Consider the following 14,482-nt stretch of genomic DNA (forward strand, 5'->3'; position numbering starts at 1 on the left):
CTTGGTGACTCCATAGGCTTTGTCAGGTCTATTTTTGGCCGGCCATTGGTTCTCAGATATTAAGCACTGGTTCCCTGTAGTCATTTCCATAATCTGGATTAATTCAATATACCAATTTATCTCCGTATCTAAATACTTTGATGAAGAAAGTGCAGTGCCCACGCCCTTCCAATGAGCAGATTGGGAGTTAAATTTTGCCTCTACAAGGCTCTCTTGCTCTTCGTCCTCTCGATGACCGGTGAGACTTTCTTCTTTCTCTCCTCTCGATGTCCGGTGAGAATCTCTTCTTTCTCCTCCTCTTAATGCCCGGTGAGGCTCTCTTTATCCTTCTCTTGATGCCCAGTGAGGATGTCTTTATCCTCCTCTTGATGCCCAGTGAGGCTCTCTTTATCCTCCTCTTGATGCCCGGTGACGTTCTCTTTATCCTCCTCGTGATGCCCAGTGAGGTTCTCTTCCTCCTCCACTCAATGCCTTTTGAGGCTCTCTTCCTCCTCTTGACGCCCGATGAGGCTATCTTCCTCCTCCTCTTGATGCCCGGTGAGGCTCTCTTTATCCTCCTCTTGATGCCCGGTGAGGTTCTCTTTATCCTCCTCGTGATGCCCAGTGAGGTTCTCTTCCTCCTCCACTCAATGCCTTTTGAGGCTCTCTTCCTCCTCTTGATGCCAGGTGAGGCTCTCTTCCTCCCCTTGATGCCCGGTGAGGCTTTCTTCCTCCTCTCATTAGGAGAGAGGTACACAGAGCAGGAGGAGAGAGATATCTCCCCATGGGCTAGTCTTCATCCCAATTCTACCGGGTTCGACAAACCAGTCCAGTGCACTTGCATCCTATCTGGGACCCATCTGGTCTCTGAGCCTGCACAAAGTTGTGTGGGATGCATTATAGGAAAATCTGCCGGAGCATTCACCCTCAGACCCCCATTTTAATATAATCATTGGAAGATTTGTGCTTTATGGACCTCATCTATCGGGGGTGAGTTATATAGACCTATATCTTCTTTAGGATGACTTTTCGCCACCAATGAATAGGTGTTTCTTCATTAATTGTGATGCAACTGGAATTTTTTTCTCTAACCTCCACCGTTCCCAAGCAATCAGTGCCAATATTTCCAGCATTAATAGGGCTCTATACTGTCAGGTGGATGGTACCAGACTATCTTCTCTAACCCAGGACCGCCCACATTACTGTAAGGAGCCTAATTAGCAACAATAATAAATAAAATTGCTGATTTATCAGGAACATTGGGGTCAGAAAAAGATTTCCAACTTATTAAAAAATTAGAAAAAGGACATTTCCTATTTTTCTCCCGGCTATGGAACAGTACGGTGCCACACGTGTGCTGCACCGCACCGCTCCTGTACGGCACCGTGAGCCCATTGCCATCTATGGGGGACGTATATATGGCGTATATATATGTCGGCCGTATATACATCCCCCATACAGCGTGTGAATGTAGCCTTAATGTCATAGACACACCCCCTCCATAGTCCTAATTCAAGGCAATGAAGGGGTCATGTATTTGATCGATCAGCCACCTTTTTAGTAGGGGGAGTTCAGCAACAAAACAGAAGGCACCAGGGATATTGACTGATGTAGAGTCAAAATGTTGTTTTCTGGGTAGAGGGTCACTTTAATGATAAGATCTGAAACCTCTGGGGCCATAAATATTATTCCCTTCTATAACTATTCCGATTCATGTTTCTATAATTCCGCTGCCGTAGATGCGAAATGTCCAAATTTTCAATATTACAGTAGAGTCGTATTTTTAGCTCCTTTTTCTATTATGTTGAATCTGAAGTCTTATGTTGAGATACAAGCGGTGAAAGGTGAGGGAATCGAGATATGTGGCGCGGATGGATATGACTTATAGCCGCGGGGGGTTCCTTAGTAGCGTTGAGTTGGTGGAGTCTTTTGATGGCGGTTTTGAAGAGTCATGTGACGCGGTATATTTGGGTCACTAGTTGCTCGGCTCTGGAACAATGTAGAACATTTGGACAAAGAGGGAAACGCAGAAATACAAATCGACTTTATGAATATAGTGCTGTCAGCGAATGAGACGGCTAATAAGTGGCCCTCGCTACACCGGGTGCATTAGCCGCAGGGTTGGAATATATTATTACAAGCAAATTGCAACAATTGTATTTTCCATTTGTATCCGGTATTTTTATATATAATGTATGTATAACGCATCATCTGTAATTGTGTTTACTCCGCCCGGGAATGAACTCCTGACTCTCCGCCCATCATGGTGTCTTTCCGAGGTTGCGCTTTATTTTTATATTTTTTTTCTTGCGAATGTTCTTTTTGTATTATAAACAACGAATTTCAGGATTCATAATTGTCGAAAACTGTTTTCTGTTTTATTGTACCGTGTGAATGAAGAAAAATCACATAACTATGTGTGTAATGTTGGTAGCAGCAGGACTGTGATTTATTTTCCAGGGTTACAGCTTCTCAAAATGCGCTGGGGATGTGTCCTCAGACTACTGTACTCTGCAGCCATTGTCTCTAGAGGTTTGTGTAATCATGCCTTTGTGAATGTTGTTAGTACCAGCAGAACTGTTATTTATATTCCAGGATTCTAGCAGTGAAGATCCGCTGGAGTGTCCTCACACTGCTGTGCTCTAAGATCTGTGCATTGGCATACTGTACAGCCCCTCCCCTTTGTCCTGAGTGACTTCTGTGGTGTGTAAACAGATGCCAGAAAGGGGAAGGGACTATGGAGCTATAGCTCAGTGCACAGAGGTAAGAGCACTGCAGTGTAAAAAGCTAAAAAACAGGATTTAAACCCATTTTCACAGTCCTGCTTCTACTAATAATGTATACAAAGTTGTACATCATCTCCCTCTCCTTAAACAGGCACCAAAAAGGTTAGTTTCATCACTAGGCAAGGATAGCAGTAACTGATCAATATCAATATTACAAGATATTTTGGATTTTGCTGTATTTTTGTGGTTTTACTACTGTGGCCTCAACACCCATATCACATCCCATCCACACTATGCACTTGACTCTTGTTTGCCTTTAAGGGCATGCTTCATTTTTAAACTGCATGACATTTTGGGGAAAAAAACAGTTAGTATGTGGTGTTAAGTTTGACATTCTTAAGCTCTGGCAGATTTTTCACAGTGATGCCAGATAACAAATCTGGTGTGTTTTAAAGGGGACCTTTCACTATTTCAACCAAATACAATGTGTTGCATCATTTAATAGGTGAAGCTTCACTGATTCTGACACAGTTGGAATTTTTTCTCTAGCCCCCACCATTCCTGAGCAATTAATATTTAAGTTACGGTAGGAGGAGCCAGACTACCTAATTGAGGTCAGAACCGCCTCCTTACAGTAACATATCTATTACTAAAAATAATCATTGTATATGAATAGTAGGGGCTAGAGAAAAAATTTCAACTGCGCCAGAATCAGTGGAGCAACACCTACAAAAGGGAACAAAGCGTTGGGGTAGGTGGAGGAGTTGAAAAATCCACTGCTAGACTGTCTTGTCTGCATTGTCAATTAGTCAGTAGTAGTGAATCTGCCTCAAGGTTGTAGCCATTAGCTACTTGTACAATGCAATGTTTTCATGTATATAAATCATACACGTAAAAAATGAACTTTTTGTTTTATGGAACTCATTAACAGACGCTATATTCTAATCACAGATGAATGTAACTTTTTTTTTCCATTTTTTTTTTTTTGCATTTTGATGTATTTATCTTAATTAATCAGCCTGGCATTTTAAGTAGTAAAAAGGTATGATTCAGATTTCCTGACTGCGCCGCTTCCTGGATAAATAATTCAAGTGTAAATTAGAGATAGGGGGTCATGCCACAATTTAAATCATTAGCTGCTAGAATTAATTTGCTTTTTTTTTTTTTTTAAAGAAAGAAGAAAAAAAAAGCATTGAGACACAAAATAATTTGTCTTGCAGCCTATAACGCAGCGGAAAGTGGAAAGATGGGAATAGAAATTATCGCGGGCGGCACGCAGCCTCTACGTGCTTGAACGTTACTAACCGATAGAAAGATTTTGCCAAATGAATCATAGTAACAAGATCAAGAAGTAAAATTACCGCACAGAAGAGGCTGCTTTGTCTGGAGCTGGATGACAATTTATCAATGTTGAGACAGGTTCGTCGTAAAAACCCTGGAATCAAACGCATGTATTGACAGCGATGTTGATTTGTAAAAAGCGCGAGACACGTAAATGTTTCTAAAGATGAGAGTAAATAGAGCTGCTGACAATATGACGTCTCATTTGGATGGACACATGCTGATTCCGGTCTTGCTTCGGGAAAAAAACAAAAACAAAGAGGTTTTACCGTCGTGCAAGATTAGAATAGTCTCTTTTATTGATGAGTTTTAGAATTACCCCCATAGAACTTCGATTGCAAACTTGATACATCTATTCAGGAAAATGATGTGGAGTGCAGTGGGTGATGACACCCAATAAAGGTCACCTCTACTGGACTCTCTGGATGACCTGTCTTTGCTTGTAGGGTCCAGTTATTCGCTAGACAATTCTTAGTACCCAAAGGAAATCTACCATTGGTGAACAACAACATACCTTGAGAATGATGTAGCTAAACTGATGCAGAAACATATCGGGGCTTATTTACTAAGGGTCCGAAGATTGCATTTCCGTTAGACTTCCCGATGTTTTCGGGGATTGCACGGCTGGGACAGGTATTTAGAAGGGGATTGTGCCGTACACAATCGCATTTTGGCTCTCTCAGAAATCAGGGGGGGCGCAGTCAGACAATACGAATGATTCGGACTGAGCGCTGGATTTAACTTTAAAATTGTGTCGCAAGACAATGCACTTACATGTACCTGTCCGGCGGTGAAGAAGAAGGTGAACTCCGGCGGACCTGAGCGGGGAAGCGACACATGCAGGATATCGGGCGCATTATCATCGGAACAATGCACTTTGGGTGAACTCCTCGGACAGGTGAGTTAATGTGCCCCATCTTGTTTAATCCCTAATCCAAGTGATTTTCCTCAAAAAACAAAAAAAAAATTCAGGACCTTGCGAAAGCTGGGTTGAATTCACGCTGCCTACATAAGAACGTTACACAGAGTTTCCTGAACTGTCCAGGCAGGACTAATTAATTTAAGCTGGGTGACTCATACACAGCAGCTGGGGGATGGTGCAGTGATTGATTACTTCTGCCTGTCAGGGACAACACAGTGATGACGTATTCTAAGTTTATGCTGGGGACGGACATGGCTGGAGAAGCGCATAATTAGGGTAAGAGGAGAAGCGCTGAGCAGCCACAGGAGTGACACAACCTCATTATCATAATTTTATAATTGTTTTTTCAGCAAAACCACTCAGTTCAGGAATTAAACAAGATGTGTTTCTGCATCAGTGTAGCTACAGAAATATCAAGGTATGTTTGGTTCATAACACATAAAAGAAAATTGTATACTTTCTTTAAGGCACCTTACCCTACAGAAAGGTGCCTTAGCAACAGGATCCTAGCATCTAGCTTTTTCTGAAGCTTCCAACTATGTGGGTGGATTTTGCTTGATCCACTGGATGTTGGTGTTTTAGCCTCCATTTAATACATGTTTGTGGATGAGTATTAATGTAATTTAGGTCCTTTTCGGTCATATGAAATTTATATTGGCATCAAAGTGTTATTATTGTAACTAGTGGCTATTACATAAATTTGCATGAAATGTAAATCTGATATTTAGCAATATGGAAGAGTATGGGGCATGGAATAAGTAGTAGAAACCAGCAGTGAAATAGTTACATGTAGTGTATAGTCTGCGCTGTGTAAGCATTGAGGGTTAACAGCTTCCCTGCTGTGTAGATAAGAGTCTGGAGAGTAGAAGGTGGGGGAGGAGACTGCACAGGAGTCTATGACAAAGATTGTGGTGCAAAGAGAGAGAGACAGAAAACGTTCCGCAGAATTACAGACTGGGTTGGAGGGCCTGATAGGGAAGAGGGGAGATTGTATACCTCATTTTTCTTTGCAGGAGACTTCTGCATCCACAGATCTGCACAGACTCTTTTGCTAGCTACACACAGAGAGCAGCATCATATGACCTCTTCCTCCCTCCAGAGTGAGCAGGGAGTAGCAGCCCTTCCCGTCCTGCAGTTTGAACCTGCAAAAGAGGAGGGTTTCACAAAGTTAAGCAGTACAGACAGAGCTTCTTATGGGACAGGCTAAACTGAGGAGGATAGCAAAGCAACTGCTGGACCTATGTAATGAAAGTACCGGCATATATATATATATATATATATATATATATATATATATATATATTATGAGATTTGCGCTCAAAAATTTTCAAATGCATAAAAATCCTTACCCTAAAACAGAAAATGATCAAAAAGTGCACTTATTCATGTCACCGCACAATCTGTCTGCAGACTGGTGGTTTAATGTATTTTCTAGACTCCATGAATCCTGCTTCTGCTCCGACACCTAAAGGTCGTGACCTCCTCCAGCCCCCCCCCCCCGCTAATGCACCGAAGGGGTAAATAAATGGAGCTTTAAAAAAAAAATCCATATTTTGAGCAATATCTTAGCATTCATAAGGGTGCAGCATGCACTCCGCTATACACCAGGGGTAGTTAAGGGACCTCAATCTGTCGGAGAGGATTCCTGATATGAAGCGGCAGGCGTGAAATTAGCAGATCTGCAGAGCAGGTGCGAAGTGGCACCGAGTGTCATACACACATTGAAAGATTTCTTCTTTCCACACTAATGGAGGCGGCTTCACAAGTGCCATTAACAGGGGCGCTGGGCCGCCAAGCAAATGCTGAACCTGCTGAGCGCAGCGCCGGGGAGGGGGTCACAAGGTGACTGCCCTAGATGCAGGTGGCTCTGGATTAGGCCTGATTATCACAATGGCAGGGAGATGTGGCTGCGCTGCCATCACTTCCCCGGCTCCTGCATGATGCCTGACAGCAAACGAAAGCGCATTTACTATTTCTGGGAAATGAGAGCAGCCTGTTACTGAGGGAACTTTACTTCACAGAACAAGGCCCGAAGCCTGGAGTCACCATCATCCCTCTGATACAGTGTGACAAGGCATCAGAATAGGATTATACATTTACCTTCATATCCCCTATACAGCGCCCTGTGTGTATAACGAGGAGGAGGGGGGGGGGTCTATAGACATTATGCAGATTTATGCTAATAGCTACTTCTACCCATAATACCAGGGGCAAAAATATCACACGTGAACCTGCAGATCTCATGTATATCCATGTATCTATTATCTAACTACTATATCTACTCAGTACTCTATTATCTATCTATCTATCTCATATATTTCTATCTATCTATCTATCTCATATCTATCTATCTCATATCTATCTCATATCTATCTATCTCATATCTATCTCATATCTATCTATCATCTATCTATCTATCTCATATCTATCTCATATCTATCTATCTCATATCTATCTATCTATCTATCTATCTATCTATCTATCTATCTATCTATCTATCTCATATCTATCTCATATCTATCTATCTCATATCTATGTATCTCATATCTATGTATCTATCTATCTATCTATCTATCTATCTAATACTGTGGGCCACATTTATCACTTGTTTTTTCTGTTGTTTTTGCGCCTTTTCGTTTAGGCGCACCGTTTTTGCGCCATTTTTGCGATTAAACGTCAAATTAGCCGCGCAGCTAAAATAACCACCTTTCCCTCATCTATCGTTCAATTCCAGATGTTTTGCTGCGCCTAATGATATTCATCACGTGCGACTTTTGCATTTAGGCGCAAAAACAGGTGCGAAAACACTCCAGCCCGAAGGTGGCGTTATCTGAGAAGAAAGCACTGAGACCCTTTGCAGAAGAGCTCATTTCTAGCAGCAAAGCTCAGCCAGACACTGGAACATATAATAGATACATTAGATACATTACAGACAGGAGCTGCAGACTCTATTTACAGTTCATCACCTTCTATTTACAAAGCAATCTGCAAAACGCTGAGCTCACAGCAAGAGCAAGAGAAGTTTGCACAAGTTTGCAGAACTTTGCAGAATTTTGCAGAAACTACAGACAAGTGTCCCCCATGTAATTCTGCACAGTGTCTGAGGGGGATATTGTGCAGAATTACAGGGGTGCAGCAGGAGACCAGCACTGGGGGATCCCCTCCAGGAGAAGCCCCTGCTGAGGAGGTCACTGGGTGCTGGGTGTCACACACCTGGGTGCTGCTGTGAGTGTTATCTTCATGCTGGGCTGTGGGAGAAGCAGAGAGGAGCTTGTAGCAGGATCACATGTAAGAGCCCGAATCTAACATTGCGCCTAAACTGCGCCAAAATTGTGCCTAAACTGTGTTAAAGTAAAGTGATTAATAAGAGGCAGAAAATATACTTATCACAGTTGGTGATAATTCTGGCAAAACAGTGTGCCAGTATTTAGGCGCAACTACTATACTTAGGCGCACAAAAGTGATAAATGTGGCCCTATGTTAATGAGACTTTGGTCTGACCAGTACATATCAGATACACACTACAACCCATGGCGTTCTGGCAAGGATCTGATCCATTTGTCAGAGATTCCCAAAGACTCCTACATCTTTACACTAAATTTTTTTGCTTTCAATGCATCATCTTCATGCAGGCGCCATTGTGATACGATATCCATGTCAATGCTCAATGTTGATTCTCTTTGTACTTTCTTCACACTCTTAGCCCTAAGCATTGGGACATCTAGGTGCCCTCTTCTGTCCATGTCCACCACTGTGCAGAAGACTTATCTTTCTGCCCTGGATGGTCTTCATATTTCTTCTATGTTATATAGGGCCCCCATAGAGAGCTGACTGTACACGTAGGATACATTTTGATACCTTCTTGTGGTAATAGTGGAGCTCTATCTAACGTTGGCCCCTGATGGAAGATGTTGAAGATAAGAAGGTTAGAGGATGGTTGGACTTATAGAGCATCTACAGTAAAGTGCCATAGGAACATCTACAACAATAAGAGCAGCTACAGTAAAGTACAAGCCCCGCGTTATCCAGTCGTCTGTATACCTCGGCTTAGAGATGTGTTATAGAGAGTCAATGGGCATCAATGTATCCGATGCTATAGACGCATCAGCTCGGGGAGCTGTAGATGTAACTGAAGAGCTCTTATGCTGTTATATAACTGCATTTGTTATGAAATACTATGTATCACCATACAGGCTTCTCAGTACGGTGTTGTAAAGCTGGTAAATATCCTCAGTGATTTCCTTATATAAATGAATGGGATTATGGATAATGTCTACACAAGTCCTGCAGGCTAGAAGCCAAGCGCACTGCACGCTGCTATGGAGCTGATATCATGTGATATTATATTTATTTATAATGTGGCAATGCAGGATAATTTTATTTCAAGGTGACATATAGTCCTTTTATTTCAGAAACAAAACAAAAATGACCTCCCAGCAAGTAATGGTCGAGGGGCCATACCTTTGCGGTTATGTCCAGAACATGGTCACCATTCTCATAGCCGCCATATACCAGTAAGATTGTGGTCATATAGCAGATCAGATCTATTGCTACTATAAAATCTGTTATATCTCTTGTCATTCAAAAGTTATCAACAGCGAAAGTCACAACAACGACCTGGAAAGTTCCCTGTGATGCACAGCTATGTGACATCTTGTCCCTGGCACTGGATCCACTCGTTAGAAATCCATCTTTGGTGAACTTTTGTGCCACAAGAGATTGCGACAATCGATTTCCGACACAATTCTGGCTTTTGATCTGCTACATGATCACCTTCCCGTCACCCTTCATCCAATATGGCGGCTTTCAAGATGGCAGCCATGTTCTGGACATAACCTAATGGATACACCTCCTTACCCATTCCTTGCTGAGGGATCAGAGATGACATTTTCCCTTTCGTTTCTGGAATAAAAGGGAGTCCTGGGACATTGACCCTTTATCGCACGCCCACCATAACCTAAGCATTTTTAAAATGGCATTTATTTTTTTGCCTTTGGTACTAGAATCAAGTTACTTGGGAAGGAGGAAGGTCCTTTCTGTCCACTTTCAGTTCTGCAGTTTGAGGACCTTTTGAGGACCTTCAAAGGTCCTGAAAGTGCTTTTTATACATGTGTGTTGAGAGCAGAAACAAAAATACGAAGATTTCATGACTGGAGGTCCCTCTCTTTAAGGCCCACTCACTTTATTATATGTAAAGTATGGATTCAAATGTAGTCATTGATTTAGTTAACCATGGGCCCCCCTAGAAGCTTTGTGCCCCAGGCTGCAGCCCAAACCGCCCACATTATAATCTGCTACTGTGCAGAGGTTATTAATAATATGAAAACTTTTCTTAAAACAGCAATTCTTTGATAAAGGGAATGTCTGTAAGATTCCGCTGACAGCTATGTATAAACACTGGATGTTCCGTCTTTCTCCATTTCATCAGCCCCATGCTGCTCCTTACATAATATCACCTTATTACTGTGGATGTGGCTGGGTTTCAGCACGGAGAAGGTCTTCACAGTTGTATTTCTGTAGAGACCATTTATTTTTATCTCACATTGTCAAGGACAGCACAACAAAAAAAATGCATATTGTTTTTTTTTCTGGAATTAATGCTGTATTTGCATTCCGGGTCTGTGGTTATATGTAGGATTGTGCTGATTAGCCGGATACTCGGAATATTCACATCAGCGGAGGCTATTTGTAGCCCGGGAGTAGGTTACATATGAGAAAAAAAATTAAAGTGTCTGAAACAGAAATGTAACCATAGAAAGGCAATGTATAGCAAACACATGAGGTGCCCTCCTATAGAAAGCTGCCTCCTTCATTTGTCCATTTTGGAGACTTTTTTGTACATCAACAAAAATGGCCGCCACAATTTGTCCAGAGTGTGAAAGTCCAAGACACGCCCCCTCGAGTTGGTGCTGAAGGACCTGCTGATCACATGGCTGTGACATCATTAAAGGTCCTATAAAAACTTGTTTCTGTCCGGTGGGAGTGACTTGGACTATCAAGACATGAAGGGTATATGGCAGCCATTTTGTGTATACACGGCTCCGGGATGGACAAAATGAGGCTGCAGCTATCAAACGGAGGACTCCTTTTAAGTTTTTGGACATTCATTGGCTATCAGAGAATTTACATTGGACTGGAGGTTTTCTTTAATTAAATTGATTTATAGGGTAAAAGAAAAGCCCCAAAACACCCTTTTATTTCAAAAACAAAAGGGACAATGACATGTCTGATCCCCCAACAAGTAATGGGTAAGGGGAATATCTTTAAGGTTACTTCCAGAACATGGCCGCCATCTTGAAAGCCACCATATTGAATCTACAATAGAGTTTCCAATGGGAAGGAGGTCACGAAGCCCAAAAAAAAGACCAAAATTGTCTCCGAAATCATTTGCTTCAATTAGATCTGTAATATCTCTTGTGGTTTATAGGTTATAAACAAAGAAAAGGACCACAAAAACTTGGAAGGTTCCCTGTGATGCACAGCTATGTGACGTGTTCGTCCCTTTTGCTGGACACAGACCTTAAATGGAGTTTTCCCATGAAACAGGAAGGATAGGACCTAACTTGCTGATCAGTGAGGACCTCCAAAGATCAAGAGAATGGGGGGTCCAATGGGGTCTGAGGTACCTCAGTCAGACCCCTCTTTTCTCCCCGAAATAAGTGGAGCAGGTCGCATATGTCCGGGCTGCCCCATTCATCTCTATGGAGCTGATGGAGATTGGTGAGTACGGTGCTGGGCAATCTTCGTCAGAGATGAATGGGGCAGCCGGCTGCTCCGCTTATCTCGGGTAGCAACGAGGGGTCTGACAGAGGTACATTGGACCCTCTGGTCTCGTGATCTGTGGGGGTCTCATCACTAAGACCCCCACCGATCAGCAGGTTAGGCCCTATCCTCTCGATGGGGCCTAACTTGGTTCTTGGGGAAAACCCCGTGAAGGCACCTGATCCAATTATTATGAACCAGTATAAGAATCTATGGAGAATCACGGTGTTGATAACCTTTGTACCACAAGAGATATTACACATCTGATTGTGACAACCAACATCTGAGACTATTCTGGTCTTTGATCCCACCTTTGCATTGGAATAACCTATGATCCAATATGGCCGCTTTCAGGATGGCAGCCATGTTCTGGACACAGCCTAAAAGATAAAACCCCTCACGCATTACTCCCTGGGGGATCGGATATGTCATTTTACCTTTTGTCTCTGAAAGACAGTGGGGTCCTGGGAGTTTTCACTCCCTCTGTATATAGGTGTATAGTGTATATATACTGTGATTTCTTGCTTCAGTTACTTTAATCTGTGTTGCATCGGATCATGACCCTTACTTGGCAGCTGAAATCAAACAAAACCGAACAAACAATAGGTTAATTTTTCTAAAAGCATAAACAAGAGTTGATACATAAACCACAATTTTCCATAATAATAGACTCTTCTACACAAGGGAATGACTATTGTATCCGACATAGAGGCAGCCTCTTGGTACGCGTATACGAAATGTTCTCGCTTGTCCCTAAATCCGTTTCCTATTGTTCATTGCAGATAATTAGCACCATGGAACCTCAGGTGTCGAATGGCCCAACTTCCAATACGAGCAATGGACCATCCAGTAATAGTCGAAACTGTGCTTCTCCTATGCAGACAGGGGCAGCTACAGATGACAGCAAAACTAACCTCATAGTCAACTATTTGCCGCAAAACATGACGCAAGAAGAGTTCAGGAGTCTTTTCGGGAGCATTGGAGAGATAGAATCCTGCAAACTGGTGCGGGACAAAATCACAGGTACGTCTATGGCATCTGCTTTTTGGTTCCTTATAGGTAAAATGGACAATACAAATATATGCAATAGAGGTATCAAGGACCACACCAACCCTACCCACTACCTTACTGCTTGTAGACTCATGCACTTACTTCTTTAGTACACTTCATTTCTATATAGGATTCCAATTCACAGCAAGGGACAATCCTACAGTGCAGAGATTTGGGGAAAAAGTCAAGCGAGAACCAACATGGGGAGACTTTTTGACTGCCTCCCACCCTTCTTTTTCACCTTTTTACAAATATTGCAACAATTACTACTATAGTGTCTGCCCATGAGTAACAGTGCTCAATTAGAGACCTAGCTTCTGTGACTCCCTCCTCCCCCTTCCCTCTCCATAGACTCTGCTTTATCTGATATCTCTTGCTATGTTCTAGCACAAATTTCGAAGGAAAATTGATTTTCTAGTACACATTTCCCCTCTTTATACTATGTAATTTTCAGTGATTTTCTAGTAAATTTTCCCTCTTTAGGCAGTGCAATTTCCAGTTCTTTTAGAGACCTAGCTGTTGTGACTCTGCCTCTGCTGACTCCTCCCCCTTCCCTCTCTATAGAATTCTATATCATCTGATATCTCAGTGAGCTCTTGTTGTGTTCTACCAGAGATTTCCATGTAAAAGTGATTTTCTAGAACATTTCCCCTCTTTAGACAGTGTAATTTTCAGTTCTCTTAGAGACCTAACTGCTGTGACTCCTCCTCTGCTGACTCCTCCCCCTTCCCTCTCTATAGAATTCTATATCATCTGATATCTCAGTGAGCTCTTGTTGTGCTCTACCAGAGATTTCCATGTAAAAGTGATTTTCTAGCACATTTCCCCTCTTTAGACAGTGTAATTTTCAGTTTTCTTAGAGACCTAGCTGCTGTGACTCCTCCTCTGCTGACTCCTCCCCCTTCCCTCTTTATAGAATTCTATATCATCTGATATCTCCATGAGCTCTTGTTGTGTTCTACCAGAGATTTCCATGTAAAAGTGATTTTCTAGAACATTTCCCCTCTTTAGACAGGGTAATTTTCAGTTCTCTTAGAGACCTAGCTGCTGTGACTCCGCCTCTGCTGACTCCTCCCCCTTCCCTGTCCATAGACCTCTGTGTCATCTGATATCTTATTAAGCTCTTATGTATTCAAGCAGAAATTTCAAAACATGTAGGTAGGGAGAGAGGCACTTTCGTTACTTTCCTAAGGTATATTACAGAGTTTGTAGTATTTATCTGTTTCATCTGATTAGAGATGAACTGAACACATTGAGGGTCATCACCACTTGCGTTTACTTCTACTACTTTTTGAGACTTTATTGTCAAGGTGAGACTTATTTGTGTCCCTAGAGACTTTTTTTGTCTTAATTGGGAGAAAAAAAGACTTGAAAAGTAGAAGAAACCCAACAAAGTGGTGATACCCCCCCCCTGCCTCCCATAATACAAGGGTCTTTGGCCATTGCTTACTCCCTTTTTTCAAAATTCAAAACATTGGAATAGTAGAGAGCACATTGGGAAATAACTTTCTTGCCAGCAAGCATACTGCCCTGGTCGACTCAGCTGAAAGATAGGTCTATAATAACTGGAATACCCCTTAAAATCTGAAGCTCTCATAACTGGTTAGCATTGTTATGTTTGCACTTAATCCCAAATTTAAGATTACGGTAAAACTTTTCCTGGTGGAAAGAAATCAACTACAATGAATATTTTAAAGGTGAA

The 14,482-nt window shown here is 42.1% G+C and overlaps 1 protein-coding gene across 7 annotated transcripts in view; it reads left to right on the forward strand.

Annotated features, from left to right (window-relative positions):
- ELAVL4 (ELAV like RNA binding protein 4) overlaps window positions 1–14,482 on the forward strand; it is an 86,990-nt gene that overhangs the window by 36,440 nt on the left and 36,068 nt on the right. For all 7 annotated transcript variants that reach the window (XM_072128480.1, XM_072128479.1, XM_072128484.1 and 4 more), the window contains exon 2: window positions 12,513–12,753. In XM_072128480.1, coding sequence (XP_071984581.1) covers window positions 12,513–12,753 — 241 coding nt within the window. The remainder of the gene's footprint in view (window positions 1–12,512; window positions 12,754–14,482) is intronic.

Source organism: Engystomops pustulosus, chromosome 10 (assembly GCF_040894005.1).
Source record: "Engystomops pustulosus chromosome 10, aEngPut4.maternal, whole genome shotgun sequence".
Taxonomy (NCBI): domain Eukaryota; kingdom Metazoa; phylum Chordata; class Amphibia; order Anura; family Leptodactylidae; genus Engystomops; species Engystomops pustulosus.